General features: G+C 52.5%; 1 protein-coding gene across 2 annotated transcripts in view; it reads right to left on the minus strand.

Annotated features, from left to right (window-relative positions):
- Positions 1-5,610: 5,610 nt before the first annotated feature.
- TFCP2L1 (transcription factor CP2 like 1) overlaps positions 5,611-16,360 on the minus strand; it is a 52,678-nt gene continuing 41,928 nt past the window's right edge. The window contains exons 12-15 of one of the 2 annotated variants that reach the window (XM_045559395.1): positions 15,706-15,809; positions 14,175-14,317; positions 10,474-10,525; positions 5,611-5,899 (exon numbers count right to left, since the gene is read on the minus strand). In XM_045559395.1, coding sequence (XP_045415351.1) covers positions 5,865-5,899; positions 10,474-10,525; positions 14,175-14,317; positions 15,706-15,809 — 334 coding nt within the window. In that variant the 3' untranslated portion in view covers positions 5,611-5,864. Of the gene's footprint in view, positions 5,900-6,953; positions 9,274-10,473; positions 10,526-14,174; positions 14,318-15,705; positions 15,810-16,360 lie in introns of those variants that run through there. The other variant, XM_045559394.1, reaches the window with a different exon arrangement.

Raw genomic sequence — 16,360 nt, forward strand, 5'->3', positions numbered from 1 at the left:
GTTACCGCAGCTCGAATGGGCTAAGACACCCACCATGTCCCTTCTCACTTTAGGGACCTCAGTGCTGCTTCCAACTGCGCTGGGAACACAAGTCAGAGCCCCTCACAGTCTGTAAGGCCCGGTGTCGTCATGGCCAAAGCACAGGGCGCAGCCCACCAGCGGGCCAGGAAGTCAACTTGGCAGGTCAGGACCTGCATTTCTAAAGGAAAAATGAAGTGGAAGCGCCCAAGTGTGTTTTGTGAAACTCTTGTTAATATGTGTGTGTGTGGTGGGTAACCCTGAAAACTCCGCCACCTGCCCCCATGCCCGCCTGCTCCGACCTCCCCGCCACCTTCAGCTACAACGGCCTCTTTGCCATCCTGGGAAACACCAGCTGTTCCCACCGCAGAGCGGCCTGCGCGGCACCCACACTTCCCGGGAGCCTCGGCCTGTGCGCAGCCCCGTGCTCCCTGCTGCGCCCGCGCCGGGGCGGGGGGAGTCCCTCGTCACAGATTCACGCGGTCAGGATTCCAGTCCAAGACGCGAAGGACCTCCCCCTGCACACACCTCCTCCTCCCACGAGACGTGCAGGCGAGTAGGGACGAGAGGGGGCTTTACGCCAGCACAGTGGGAGGAGGGTGCCATCCACGAGGGAACATGCTCAGGGGACATGGAGGAGCCACAGCTGTGGGCACAGGGGCGCACGTGCGACTGGAATGAACGCTGGGGATAGACCAGCTGGAGAGAGGTGTGGTCTGGGCAGGGAGGCCTCAGAGCGGAGCACGGGCTGGCCTGGGAAGGCCGGTGGGTGTTGGCGACGCTGTGTCAGAGGTGATGAGGAGCCCGGGGACGGCACTGCAAACGTCCCGCTCGCAGCACAGCACACGGCTCATCGCGCTTCCAAGACCCGAGCACTCCAGTCATGGTGGCCACTACCAAAAAGCAAACCAACCAGAAAGTAACAAATGTTGGCAAGAACGTGGAGAACTTGGCATCCCTGGGCGCTGCTGGTGGGAATGTAAAATGGTACAGCCACTGTGGAAAACGGTAGGAAGGTTCCTCAACAAATTCAACACAGAATCACCATGTGATCCAGCAATCCCACTTCTGGGTATGTATCCGAAAGAACTGAAAGCAGGGACAGGAAAGGTATTTGCACACCCCGGCGCGTTGCAGCATTCGCAACAGCCGAAACGTGCAATGAACCCTAATGTCCGCTGATGCGTGGGTGGATAAGCAAACTGTGGCACCCACACAATGGAATATTATTCAGCTTTAAAAAGGAAGAAAATTCTGATACATGCTGCATCATGGAAGGACTCTGGGGACATTACGCTAAGTGAAATAAGCCAGTCACAAAGACAAATACTGTATGACCTTATATGAGGTCACTCGGGTAGTTGGATTCAGAGTCAGGAAGCAGAATGGTGGGTGCCAGGGGCTGGCCGAGGGGGAGTGAGTGTTTAATGGGCGCAGAGGTTCAGGTCTGAGAGATGCAGAGTTCTGGAGCTGGATGGTGGTGATGGCTGCACGACAATGTGAATGCACTTAATACCACTGAACTGACACCTGAAAACGGCTAAGGCGGCACATTTTATGTTTTTGTATATTTTACACAATTTTAAAAACAAAAAACCAAAGCATAACAAAACAACTCGAGGCCTGAGTCCCTGGGGTTTCTTACAAATGTGAGTTTTATTTGCAATCCGACCCAAGCACAGTCCCACATACAGATTTCTTGTCCGACAATGGCACAGTAACAAGTGCAAAATATGCTTTATTTCAGGCACAAAAACAACACGGCAGTATGACAACTCCAGGCTCGACGGCCACCTCCCCAGGACCCGTCACACCCACGTGACCCACCCCAGGGCCACAACCCCACTAGATACTCCCACCACCTTTAGAGAAGAGTCACCCACCCTGGAGAAAGGCGGGGAGGTTACATCTTAAAAAGAAGTCACTTTAAATACACCAACATTAGAGAACACAGCAACCACACTTTCACCCAGCAAGGGGAGGGTTGGGGGGAGAGGGGCCCCCAAAGTTCCATTCTTTTCTGTCTTTAACAACCAAACCCCACAACGCTTTCCCCAGCAGAGCACACCCAGCCCAGCACTGAAGCCTCAGGACAAAGCCAGCGCCGCCTGTGAGTGAGCTTGTCCCCGTGCGAGAGCGTGGAGTCTGGATGCGGGGCCCAGGGATGCTCCCCCTGGCTCAGCCCCCAGCAGCTGCAGGACCCTGGGCCCTCTTGAACTCCTCACCTGGAAAACACGGCTACTGGGGGCCCCACGGAGCTGTGAGCTGCAGGGGGATCAAAGCAGACCTGAGCAAAGGCAGGGAGCACAAGCCTGGCTCCCAGGAGAGGGCGCAGCTCCTTCCTAACGAGGCCTGGGTCGCACAGCAAGACCGCCGTCTGCACACGGAGGGAAGACGAGAGGGGTCCCAAGGCCGGACACGCCGGGGAGCTGCACCGCCCCAGCTGGACACTGGGCCACACCCTGTGGGACTCCCTCCCTGTGGCTCTCTCCTGTGAAGATGCGCCCTGTGTATGACCAGGACGGGCGCACAAAGGGCACGCCCCGAAACGCAGGCCCAGGAACCCTTGTGGAGGGCCAGGGGCCACCCCTCAAAACCACCAGGCAGAGGCCACCGTGAGCAGTCCTTTAGCAGCAGGAAGAGCAGCCGGACACATGGGGAGGGGTTTGCAGGCCCCAGAGAAGCCAAGAGGTCCTCAGTCCCCAGGCACTAGTTGGAGGTGAGACCAGGCTGCCCCTGTCCCAGGGCAGGAGTGTTTCAGTGACGAGGTCAGGGGCTGCCACCCACCACGGCACCAAAGCCCCTCCCCACGCAGGGCCCTCTCCCATCACCCCCCAGGGTGGCAGGCAGGCAGGCAGGGCAGATTCAGAGACTGCTCATCTGAACGCTTCTCTTGCTTCAAAGCTCAAAATTTAAAAACAAAAAAAAATTTTTTTTTTTAAAGTCCTTATTGTGGGAGACTTTCTTTAAATGATCCCAAGGGAAGAGCAACGGAGGCCTCGCTCAGTGGTGGGCAAACGTTTTCTGTAAAGGGCTGGATAGTAAATGTTTCAGGCTTTCAGGGCCAAGAGGCGAAACTGATAGGGTGGAAGCACAATAGAAAGCAAATTTCCATAATTTTGTTGGTGTGGGGGGGGGTTGCACTTCGTTTAATTGGGTTCACAGACAGCGTCCCCTATCATTAAATCGATGGCAATAGCAGGCAGTGGGCAGGGCTGGCCACCCTCTGCTGACCCCCATGAGGGTGCGCACCTGCTGATGACTGAAGTGAGGTGATGGTATGGGCTGCATACACTGTTCTCTCTTCGGTCAAGGCTTGAGAACTTTCCCTGGCCTCTGCAGCCCACCCCAGGGCTCCTCAGCACAAAGGGTACGAGGACAGGCCACATGCTGGCCCTTTGGAGGGGGCAGTTTGGCTGCCTGGATGGCAGGGAGGGCACCTGTCCCCACCTGTCCCTCAGCTGCCCACGCCTCAGAGCTACTTCCCGGGGACACTGCCTGTAGAAGGGCCCTAAATGGCAGAGGGGGGTCAGCACTGGAGCTGCCACTCGGATCTGTCAGCTGTTACCCACGGTGGGTGGGGACAGAGGAAAGCCCAGGAGGAGCCTTTGCAGAGAGGTCTGGATGCTTAGTAGGGGGTTCAGGAGCTCTCAGGGTGCCCCTAGGCAGGTGCCAGGCAAGGGGCCCAGGGTGGCCTCACCAGCACCTCACTGGCCAACTCGTCTGGTAATGTGACAGAGGATGCAACCCGAAGGGCGAAGTGCCTGCAGGAGGCAGTCGTGTGCAGGATCGACTCCAGGGACCTGACCCTTGGGGGTCCTTGCTCGGTGTGGCTCGGGCTTCTAGAAGAGCTGGCCTTGAGGGGCACCTCCCTAACTAGGGCAGCCAGCTTCTCCCACAGGGCCTTCCCAGGAGCCTCACGACGATCAGAAGGGCATCATCTGGCTCCGAGGGAGCTTGTTTTCCCCAAATGCAAAGGTCTCCACACCTCGCTAAGCTGAGGCTGTCCCTGGCCGTGCTCATGGCAAATACAGGAGGAGAGGGACCAGCGTGCGCACGCACTTGTACACACACACACCCCACACACGTACACGCACACACACGCACACACACACACACCCCACACACGTACTCGCACACACGTGCACACACCCCACACGTACACACACACGTGCACACACACATACATCCACGACGTAGCTCCGGACTGGGCCACGCTGTGTCCGGTCTCCGGCCGGCAGGGAACACCTGGGGGCCCGTAACTGTGCTGATGGAGCAGGAGCCCAGGTAGCAGCTAGGGCCGATTCCTAAAGACACGTGACAGAGTCGCTCTGACTCCTGTGAAGATGGACACAGCCTCACAATGCAGGGGCACTGGGGGCACCGGGAGCCACCAGGACGGGCACACACAAAGGTCACCTGCCCACTGCAGGATTTCGATGGAAATCAGGAAAGCCCTGGTGACCGAGGATTCATGCTGTGACAGGTCAGCACAGACTGCAGGTCTCCAAGCCTGTATTTCTATGGGGTGGGGGGAGGGGAGCAACAGACCCAGAGAGGCCAAGAGATTCATGCTGAATGGGGGTCTGAAGCCGTGGACCCCAACTCTCGGTCCCCTGCCTGTCCCTCCTCGTGCACCTCAGGCAGTGCCAACATCCACTCCCCCACCCGCAGCCCTCCTCTGCCTCCCCACGTCTCTGACGGCCTAGGGGCTTTCTCCCTCTGCCCACTGGCAACCGCATAAGGTGCTTTTCCATTGACTTCACCAACTCGTTAATGATTTTCAGATCTTCAGTTACTCAGGCCAGCCCCTGCAGCAACGCTGGACTTGGAAATTTGTGACCGCTGCTCAGCCGGCTCCAGGCCACTCCTGGTAAAGCCTCTCTGGGTTAACTGCCCTGCGTAAGGGGCCCACGCTGCCTGGGCAAGAGGTCACTAGGACAACGCCTGACCTTTGTTTTGGACCCCAAGCCAAGGCTTTAGCCTCCCCACCCTGTCCTGCCCCTTCCAAAGACACACAAATCCTATTGTCCCCTACTCAACAGCCTCTGTCCCTTGATTGTGAAGCTGCAACCTGGTAAACAGGAAAAGGTTTATCACAGCCCTGCAAACAGACACTTGTCCAGCAGGCAGACAAAGAGAGAAGAACTCAGCTTTGGGCTTCTGGTACAAGACAGCGGCCTGAGCACACGTGTCTGTCCTCCTTCCCTCCGGGAATCACTTTAAAAAGCAGCTGCTACCCAGGAGAAGCCACAGCTGGGGGTGGGAGGGGAGGGCCCTGGGAGGAGCTGCCCAGACCTCTGGACTCAGAGCTCACAGCAAAGACTGGAAAGGAGTGGAAAGTTTATGGTTTTTCTATGATTTAATCAAATGAAAAATAAAACCTATAGCTTTGACTCCCGTGGAAGGGACGAGCTGTTGAATTAGGCAGCTGAGACATTTTGGTACCAAATTACCATGTATGCCCTTTTTTAGTATTTATTATATTCCATTCCTTTGTAAGCTACAAGACTTAACTATAACCATTAGAAGGTAAGCAGAGCAGATGCCAGGAGGCGGGTCAGAAAATGGAATACTCGACTAACAGCAAACTCAAGGTAACCGACCTTTATTAGACCCTCTTTTGGAAGTAAGTGAAATATCAGCCTACCACATTTCTTTTGAGAATTAAAATGCAGCCTGCCATCACCTGGCATGGGCAGTAGCATCACTTAGGTGTGGTGACTACAGACGCCCTGAAGGGCCACCGTCCATCCCTGGGTCTTCCACTAATGGGCTGTGTGACCTTGAGCAAATTATTCCACTTCTATGTGAAGAGAAATATGGGTCTTCATCTTTCCCTAGGACTAGTGTGTGGAGCCGGAACACGCACCGGGAAAGACTGCGAAACATCAAAGAGGCATGACCCAGCATCGCCTGAGACAGGTAAAGGGGGAGGTAGCAAGAATAGGACAGAAAGGCAGTTGTAAAAATGGTGGGACCAAATAAGAACTGAATTAAAAAAAGAAAAAAGGGAACTTCCAAATGACAGCACCAAGTCCCAGAAAAAAAGATCCAGTAAGAACCAGTGACCTTTAGCAAGGGTGCTAAGACAATTCCATAGGGATGTGGAAAGAACAATCTTTTCAACAATCAGTGCTGGGACAAGTGAACATCCACATGGAAAAGAATGAAACTGGACCCCTACCTCACACCATATATTAAAATTAACTCAAAATAGACCAAAGACCATTGTGAGAACTATAAAAATTCTTTGAAAGAAACATAGGCATAATTCTTCTTGACCTTGGATAAGGCAATGGTTTCTTAGACATGGCAGCAAAAGCACAAGTGACAAAAGAAAAAAATACGTATCTTAGACATCATCAAAATTAAGTTAAGGCTGTGTGCAGTGGCTCACACCTGTAATCCTAGCACTTTGGGAGGCTGAGGTGGGAGGATCACTTAAGGTCAGGAGTTTGAGACCAGCCTGAGCAAGAGCAAGACCTTATCTCTACTAAAAATAGAAAAAAATTAGCTGGGCAACTAAAAGTAGAAAAAAAAATTAGCCAGGCATGGTGGTATACACCTGTAGTCCCAGCCACTCAGGAGGCTGAGGCAGGAGGATTGCTTGACCCCAGGAGTTTGAGGTTGCTGTGAACTAGGCTGATGCCACAACACTCTAACCTGGGCAACAGAGCAAGATTCTGTCTCAAAAAAAGAAAAAAAAATTAACTTTTGTGCTGCAAAGGATATCATCATGAAAGCAAAGACAACCTACAGAATAAGATAAAATTTTTACAAATCGTAACTCCGATAAAAGACCTGCATCCAGAATATATTATACAAAGAGCTCATACAACTTAATAATAAAGACAACCCAATTAAAAGTGGGCAAAGTATCTGAATAGACATTTCTCCAAAGATATACATATGGCCAATAAGCATATGAAAAGATCCTCAACATCACTAGCCATTAGGACAATGAAAATTAAAACCATAATGAGATACCACTTCATACCCACTAGGATGCTACGATCAAAAAGACAGGTAATAGCAAGTGTTGGCGAGGGTGTAGAGAGATTGAAACCCTCATACACTGCTAATGGGAACATAAGATGGTGCAGCTGCGGTGAAAAAGTCTGGCAGTTCCTCAAACAGTTAAACAGTCACCATATGACCTGGCAATTCCACTCCTATGTATACTCCCAGAAGAAACTAAAACATATGTCCACGTAAAAACTTGTACAAATATGTTCATAGCAGCATTATTCATAATGGCCAAAAAGCAGGAACAACCCAAATGTTCATCAACTGACGAACAGATACACGAGCGTGGTATGTCCCTATGGTGAGGTACTATTCAGCAATACAGGAACGAGTGCTGACACACGCTCACCTTGAACGACACTAGGAACATCACACCACGGCAAAGAAGACAGTGACAAAAGGCCATGTCGTATGATTCCACAGATGTGAAACGTTACATAGCAAGTAGACGCCTGGTTGCCTTGGACTGGGGGGGTTGGCAGAAGTGGGGGCATGACAGCCAAAGGGCACAGAGTTTCTTTTGGGGGTGATTAAAATGTTCTAAACTGACAGTTCTGTGAATTGATTGTGATTCTGTGGATCACAATCAATTCTAAAAACCACAGAACTGTACATTGAGTAAATTGTATGCTACGTGAATTATTTCTCAATAAAGCTGTTAGTCAACCCACTCCCCTCCACGCCACTGAAAAGGGGAAGTGAATCAGGAGCCTGTCTTCACTCTGTAGGAACACCACGCCTATTATCCTAACATAATCATAACAGCCCCTTCCACTCTCAGAAGTGTCCTGGTTTATATGATAAATCAGTATCATCACTCTATCACTGTAAGGTACCATGCATGTGACTCTGCCTCTCTAGGCCTCGGCTTGCCCATCTACAAAGCAAGGTTTCCCCAATTCTAACAGGCTTTGAGACTAGCACTACATTCCACAAAAGCTTCATTGAGAGGCTGTGAAATCCTATTCACGTAGTCACAGGGTTCACCATGGTTTGGTTGATAAACCCAAATTAACAAAGAGCTACAGCCCTGGGCCAGTAGAGATCACCGGGTCCCAGGAACCAGAGCACGACAAAGACTAATTTCTGAGTCTGCCAGTTACTGACACTTAAATTTCCCATAGTTAGACCATTAAGGTGATCTAACCATTTCAATACAGACAAGATACCCTAAACATAACCCCTACAAATGAAAAAAGATAAAAATGTAAAATGAGGGCTCCCACAGAAAATACAATGTCCCTAGGAAACTTGGCAAACTTAGCAGTGGTTAACCAAGGTCTTCTCTTGGTATTATGATGGTCAAGGTCATCTGAAGACACAACAGCATGCTGATTGCCTAGTCCTCAGTTCCTCACCCATGATTGCTCAGGGAAGTCAATCGAGAGGAATCATTTTGTTCTCATCCCTTTTCTACTCATGAGAATGTGCCTGAAAATCATCTTTTTCTATTCCCACCCCAACCCCCTCGAAAGGCCTCAGAATTAGCATCTGGGAGAAGGGCCGTGCACGTGCACTGTGGTGTCCACCATGCCAACACAGAGATATGAATGCATCTTCGGGCTTTGCAGCAGATCCTCAGAAACAAGGTACAGGTGAAAGAGGTATAAGGCACTGAATAACCCCACTCCCACCAAATCATCCGAGAACAGAAGGAGGGATGCTCACCAGGGTCCCTGAGAGGGGAGGCTCCATGAGAGCAGGAGAATGAGGGCAAACTACTCCCATGGAGCCAGCAGTGCAGGGCGTGGAGCCACCTGTCAGAGACGCAGGTGTGGGGGAGACAGGGCTTTCTCTGGAGGCAGGACAGAAGCCAGAAGGGACCAATTCAGGGGGCACCAAGATGCCCCATGAGCCTCCAACTAAGGGGCAAGGGGTTTCAGAGAAGATGCCCCCACTGTTTGCCCCTTTAGAATATCAAGGTTGGACCAACAAAAAGAACAAGGAAGCACCCCAAAGCTGAAGGCCAGGGGAAGGGAGGGCAACCACGGCCTTCCTGCACCCCCGTCTCTGTCCACAGGCTTCTGCTGGTTGACGGTCTGTAGCCGTCACAGACTGGGCAGGCTCCCTCCTAGACTCAGCTCGCCTGGTGAGGCCACAGCTGGCAGTGGGGCAATTTCTACATCCAAGGGGGTCCGAGGGGCTGGGAGTTGGAGGCGGGTGCATGTCCTGCTTCTGTTCAGAGTCCACATTTCAGGATGATGTGGTAGCCGTCATTGCTCTCGGCTGCAAGAGAGAAACACCAGGCACGTTTCACAGGGAGAAAGGCCAGCGCCACAGTACTGGGGAGTCCCGAAAGGCGTGGTGCTAGGGCATCAGCAGAAATTGCAAAAACGAGGCTGCATAAAGCAAAGTGTGCGACAGACGCAAGGATGTTGACATACGCCTTGGCATCCGCCTTGTTCAGCTTCTTTTTGACAATGGGTCTTTCTCCCGTGGACTGAGGCCCAAGGACGAAAGGACCTATGGCCAAGGAGGCTCTGGACAAACTGTGGTCCTCGGGGGTGTTACGGCCCCAGGCCCCTAAAGGCACTTGTTGGCTAGATCCACAGACCAAGGGGGAAATGGCCTCGTCACGGTTCAGGGTCTCTGACCCAGTCAGAGGACTCTGTTCTGACACACCCCATATGGGCATGCATCCTCCCGGCCCTCAGGAAGGTCACGGCAGGGCTTTCTCTACCTTTCGTAAATAAACTCGCGTTCCTGGCCAGGCTGACGCCCTCTTAGGACAGGCCCGGGTCCCACCCCGACGCTGCCTGCAGACTCGCCCTGGACCCCTCCAGGGAAGCGCAGATGCACCTTGTTTCTACTCGACGCTGAGTTCACGGGGAACAAATTGCCTGGCCCAGGGTTTCCCTTTCGGAAGTGACTTTGGGGCCAATCTCACTAGTTCTGGCATTTCTGGGGCCAGGTTTCCCAGGAAGTTTGTGTCTTCTTTTTTCCAAAGCCTCTCCCAGGTAAGCATTCCCTGGAGGGGCCCAGCACACAGGCAGGCCCCACCCATCCACCTGGCTCCCCCCGGTACCCTGGGACCAGGCCCACATGCTTATTTTTTTGTTTTTAATAATTTTTTTCTTTTTTAAGAGACAGAGTCTCACTCTGTCACCCAGGCTGGAGTGCAGTCATACAATCACAGCTCACTGTAACCCCGAACTCCTGGACTCAAGTAATCCTCCGACCTCAGCCTCCCAAGGAGCTGGGACTACAGGCGCACAAACCACACTCAGCTGATTTTTAAAAAATTTTGTAGAGGTGGGGTCTTGCTACGTTGCCCAGACTGGTCTTGAACTCCAGGGCTCAGGTGATCCTCCTACTTTGGCCTCCCAAAGTGCTGGGATGACAGGCATGAGCCACCACACCCAACCCACATCCTCCAATTAAACAAGAAAGTGGATGGAGGGTGGGAGCGAGAGGCAGGGTCTTTACCTTTTAACGTGCTGAGGACAAAACAAGATTCATCTTGGAAATTCTGCACCATCTGCAAGGAAAAAGAGAGGACACGTTCCCTCAGCCATGAGTTCAAAATCTGGAAAGGCTCAGTTACACGGGGCAGCAGAGACAGCCCTGCCAGTGTCTACAAACGCAGGCACACAGCTCTGCTCCAACATGCACCGATGAAATGACAAGACAATCAACGTGGGACACGATTGCAATTTTAAGTAACAGAACCCTGAAAGTCAAGGATGGAAAGCAGCCTGGAAGGGAATCAAGATGTGACCGTTTAATACAAGACTGTAGCTTTTGTTTGTGCTGGTTTTGCTTTTTCTTAGTCTGTCTTCCAATCCCTATGATGGAGACATTGTAAGAATGTCTGTGGGCAACAGATAAAAGAAAAAAACTAAATAAAATGTTTTTTACAACACAAACCTTGGTAACTAGTAACACCAACACATCAGGTCCCACCAGGACAAAATAGGAAGGAAGGTTCCCTCCCTGTCTGTATTTGAGGCAGGAAACTAGCGATTTCTCACGAGCCACCTCTCTGAAGTTGTAATTTTGATTAACTACGCAGTGACCTTGAACAAGTCAACTTTTTCTTCTTTTTGTCTCCATGGCCCCATCTGTAAAATGTGGTGGTTTGAATGATAAAAATATAACCAGGAAATAGCAATGGGAACCAGCTTCCACAACCGGTGAAGGTGTAAATCTTTACAAAGCTGCCCATGTGGCCTAGAGAAGATGACCAGGCACATTCCCCCACAAGGCCCGTGCCCTAGATAAACTCCTGCATGTGAGCACGCAAGACATGCGTAAGAATGGTTCGGGCAGCACTGCCTGCACTAACACACAACTCCAATCAGCAGCAGAAGCACGAACCAGTTGTGATCTAATCATAGTCTACTCCGAGGGGCCAACCAGCTCCAGCTGTAGACTCAACATGCGGGAATCTCAAAAATATAATGTGGAATGAAAGAAGAAAGTCACAGAAGAATATACTATTATTTCACTTATATAAAGTTTTAAAATAGATGGAATGAAACAATACATTGAGGAAGAACAGGGAATGATTAATACAAAATTCAGACTAGCGGGTGGGGGTGGATTAGGAACATATATGAGGCACAAAAGGGGCTTCTAACATAACATTCTAGTAATTTGAGTGCAGGTACATGGGTACTTTAATGATTTTTTAAATTGCACAAATAAGTTTTATATACTCTTTCCACAATATACATTTAAAGACTACTAAAAATATAAATATAAATATAAACATACACACAAGACACACATTGGCCAGCACAATAGCAAAACCCCTTTCCAAATGTAAAAAAAGCCATCCACATTTTACTGCCTGCCCTGGATATTGCCTCAAATCTTACAAATCCATCCGCCTGTCAAGCCCTGCCCCTCCCCCCGCCTAATGATGCGTGAAGTACATTTATTCTACACTGCGGGCCTGCTCCATCTAGGGCTCTTGGCAGCCCGGCCACTTGGGCATGCGAAGCCCTGAGCAGAGCCCACACTGGCTTAATCAGTAACTCCCTTGTTTAATTAAGTGCCCTTGCACCCCAGGGGCCGGCTCTGCGGCTGGCCAGGCTGCCTCCGGCGCTCCCGCAATTAAGAACCAAAGGTTTCCAACTGATTCAGGGTTAAGAGGCAAGGAGAGTTTGGGGAATAAGAATCACCTACTTTAGCCAAGGTGGCATTTGAGTTCTGTTCTCTGCTCCACTTGCTTAACTGCCTACTCTGGAGGGCACAGGGCAAGCCAGGAAGAAACTTCCTCAGGGACCCATGAAATGGCAAGGCTTCCCCGAATTCTTGGCTTCTGTCTTCATAAAAAGAAATGCATTTTGCAATGCAAAGTGACAAGCCTGACATGCCACTACAACTGCCCACTGCTCGGGGCACATTCACCTTCCTGGCTACTCTAAGGTAAGCTCTCGAGTCAGGAATTGTGGGCTTCATTGTCCGTATCTGTAACATGGGGCGGGGGGAAAAAAGCGCTGCATTAGATTTGAATGGAAGATATAAAAGGAATTCTGAAATTGTGACAAAAATAGCAAGCTGCATGTCAGTGTGTGTACTGCTGGGTCCTTGCTGTGTGTATTTAAAACCCACACCTGCACGCACTAGGGCACGCACAGACGTGAGCACAGCAAGTTACCTGGCAGAATCACAAACCTGCTGTAAATTCCTCTAGGAGAAAAGAGTGGGGAAGATAAGGGGTTTGCACATTTGCCTTCTGCTCCTCTATATTGCTTAATTTCTTACACTAATTATGATCTACTTTTTAATTAAAAACGAAGGAAAAGTCCACCTTGCCACTTTCCAGGATTGAGATGAAATGCTCGTGAACATTAAAGGGCTCTGGCAGTTGTAATGACAAGTGGCAACAGGATTATTACTAATAATGATGACTTACAAAGCACACAGACCCTTAAAAGCCTCACCTTTCACACATCCCCAAATCTAAAAGGATCTCGCCACCACTTGCTCCCCAAAATACCAAGTGCCCAGCATGAGCATGTCCGTGACAAGATCCACTGCTTACGCAGCGTCTCCTGGTACCTGATGCTCTGCTCTCATTTCATCCTTGCTACAGCCTGTCTGATGGGGATATTCATCCCCGTTATGCAGATAGGGAAACTGAGGCATAGAAAGGTTAAGTAAATTTCCCCAAGATGGCTCAGATAGGAGGTAGTTCTAGGTAGGGACACCAGTACAATTCCAAAGCCCACGTTTTCTCTACTTTTACCAGCCACCATTCTTGTACACAATTTCCCCTACAATCCTTGACACAGAGGATTTCAGAGTTCCCAGAACTGGCTTAGGATCTGCTGAGGGCTGAGCTGGGGGTTCAGGGTCCCTCCCCTGCTCCCACCAGCACAGCTCCGAGTTTGAAGGCTTCAGTTCAGGAGGGGATGAACACCCTGCAGGCGGAGTACCAGGGTTCCCACCACAGCTCCACCCCTTGCCAAACACATGCAACCTGGGGCAATCACTCAGCCTCTCCGTGCCTCAGTTTCCTACAGCATCCTCCTCCTACGGAGGCAGTCAGGGTCAAAGGATTCGCTGTGAGGACTCGCAACGGTGGCCAGGACACAGAAGCACTCCATCGACGCTGGCACGTGTTACCACCATTACTAGGAGGAAGGGGTCCAGGGCAGAGCAAACTGAAAGCCTCTGTTCCACAATGCACAAGGAATGCCTAAACTTCCAGCAAGCCTGTTCAACAACCCTCTCCTTGGCCGTGAGTGGGACCGGCCCAGGAAGGCCGTGGCACCCTCATCACTCAGCAGAGGCCTCTGCTCTCCTCTCCCAGAAGCCACAGCCTCTCCGTCACCTAGCCCCCAACCCACTATACCTCTCCCTGGGGCCTGTGCCCACCTTAGGGGAGTGCCCTCCCCTGACTTCCGCAGCCCTGACTGCAGCACGTCTGGGGCAGGGGTGGAGTCCGTGCTCCTGGCTCCTGCGTGGCACCCAGCCAAGGGAGGAGTGACGAGTGGCTACTTGGCAGGACAGCCATTCAGACCAGGACAGCCACAACAGCCGAGAGCAGGTGGCATGTAGATAACCCATCTGTCACCACCAAGCCTCCAGAGTGTTTCTATTGCAGGGGTTCTGATGCCCCCCGACCCCGCAAGCCCAGACCCCCTCACCAGCGCCGGCCGGGCAGCAGCCCTCACCTCATTGCTCACCACCACGTGGATGCCCGTGGGGCCCTGCCGGTACACCCGGTGGATGTGCTGGGGGGAGATGCTGTACAGGTTGGCGATCTTCTCAATCAACTCCAAGGTGGTCAGCTCTTCCAGGAAGATGGCGTGGTACACTGGGGGAGGGGACAAGGCCTGCTTTCTGAGTGGCCGCTAAATCAGCACGAGCCTGCCCATGCCCCTCCGCCCCCCGAGAAAGCAGTGAGTCTGCCAGGACCTCGTGCCCAGGGCAGGTCGGCAGGGCCAGGCTGTGACTCTCGGTTCCTCTCTCAGGGCACTCACGGGCATGTAGAGATTCCAGCCTCTCACCGGACCCAGTGACACCCAGCTGGCGGAGCAGGGGCACCTGGTGGTTCTGACAGCAGCCAGACGTGCACCCACACAGGGGAAAATCCTGTGTCCCTTTTTCACTGTTTCCACTGTTTGAAGCGTTTTTGGATGTCCTCACGTGGCCAAGAGTGACATTAAGGATAACTGGTCCTCACCCTTTCCCACAAAAAAACCCACACTCAGTTCAAGCACTGTGACCCCCAGGGGAGAAGGGGGCACCAGGGGGCGCTGCTTTGTCAGCAAGTTGGAGATGACGGTGACGCTGACGCTGGAAACGCTGCCTGAGACACCACCCGTGCCAGCCGGGCAGGAGCGACCAGGGTGGATTACTCAGGTGCAAGGGACCTCGAGGTCCTCAAAAGCAAAAGCAATCGGATTAAATCAGGGGTTCCCCAACCTCTCCCTCTACTAAGGAAGCTTGGCTCAAATAAACCTGATCAGAGGCCCAGTATTTTAAAGCTCACACGCAGGGTGGCTCCCTCTGAAGAGGGTGGCAGAGGCCACGGGGACCCAGCCACACAGCATACCCCAGGACTGCAAATGTGGTGACCACGGTCAGACGTGGCTACTGGGCAACACTCCTCCCAGCACTAACAGCAGGGGCGAGTCCTGGGCCCCTTCTCTAAGGCTCCCTTTCGGGACAGAATTCTAATCGTACTTCTCTTGCCACTTTTCAGAGCCAGTTCCATTTTTTCCTGATCCTAGTCCCAACACTGCAGGCTGCCGGCACAGGGAACCGGCGGGATGCCAGGCGGGCACCTGTCTTCCCTGCCTCTGCCGCCCAGCTGACAGTGGCGCCGGAGCACTCAGCGGGAGCGGGGGTGGCCGGCAGCAACACGGAGCTCACCCCGCGCCGTCCCCCGTTGGGAGCCGTGTGGGAGCCGTGGGAGGAAACGAGGCCCTAGCGCAGGCGACCCTGGGCTCAGATCTGACTCCGCCACTCACTGGAAACAAGTCCCGGGACAATCCCGATCCCTGGGATGTGGCGCTGGGGCAGCGCCCAGGCCGCAGGGCCACCAGGAGGGCAAACCCGCGCTCGTGTGGAATCCAGGAGACCAGCCGTCCTTTACAGGGGAGGCCTGACATTCACCGGAAGGGACCGAGGCCGGACCTCCGGCTGGGAAGCCAGGCACAGGGTCCGACGTCTGGGTCCCGGCTCTGCCCCGCAACTCACCACACAGGCTGCTGTCCCCGCTGCCCTCCCGCTTCTGCTGCAGGGGCACTCGGTTCTGCTCCAGCTCCTGACAGACGTAAATGGTCATCTTTGGCCTCACATTCCTGGAAGGAGGGGAGGAAATAGAAAGCAGGTGTGGTGAACCAAGCGCTGTTGTTCCAGAATGTTCCAGGATGGAAATAGCAGGGGGCAGAGCTTGGGGAGAAAGAAAGACCATGGTGGGGACAGGGAACGCCAGTCACGGTTGGGGGTGCTGCCTAGAAGCCAAGGGGTGGGCCCTTCCTGCTCCTGTAGCCTGCCGAGGGGGGCCTCTGCCCAGAACACAAATCTCTAGACACGAGGCATTTTCCAGGCGACAATCAGAGCAAACACCGTCTCCAGCTTACTCTCTGCCACGCACCGTTCTCAGAACTGTACGTGCCTATCTCACGTCAGCCTCGCACAACCTGCGAGGGAGCTGGGACAACCGCCTCCCTTTCTCAGAGGAGGAAAATGGGGCTCATGGTTTCCCCCATTGCACAGCACAGAAGAGGCAGATCTGGGGTTCACACGCAAGCACTCTCTCTGTCACTCTAAAATTGAGCTATATGTGGCTGTCAAAATGTAAATTCACCAAAGTGAAATAAAATTTAAAACTCAGAGTTTGTCCATCGCA

Source organism: Lemur catta, chromosome 8, assembly GCF_020740605.2.
Source record: "Lemur catta isolate mLemCat1 chromosome 8, mLemCat1.pri, whole genome shotgun sequence".
Classification (NCBI taxonomy): domain Eukaryota; kingdom Metazoa; phylum Chordata; class Mammalia; order Primates; family Lemuridae; genus Lemur; species Lemur catta.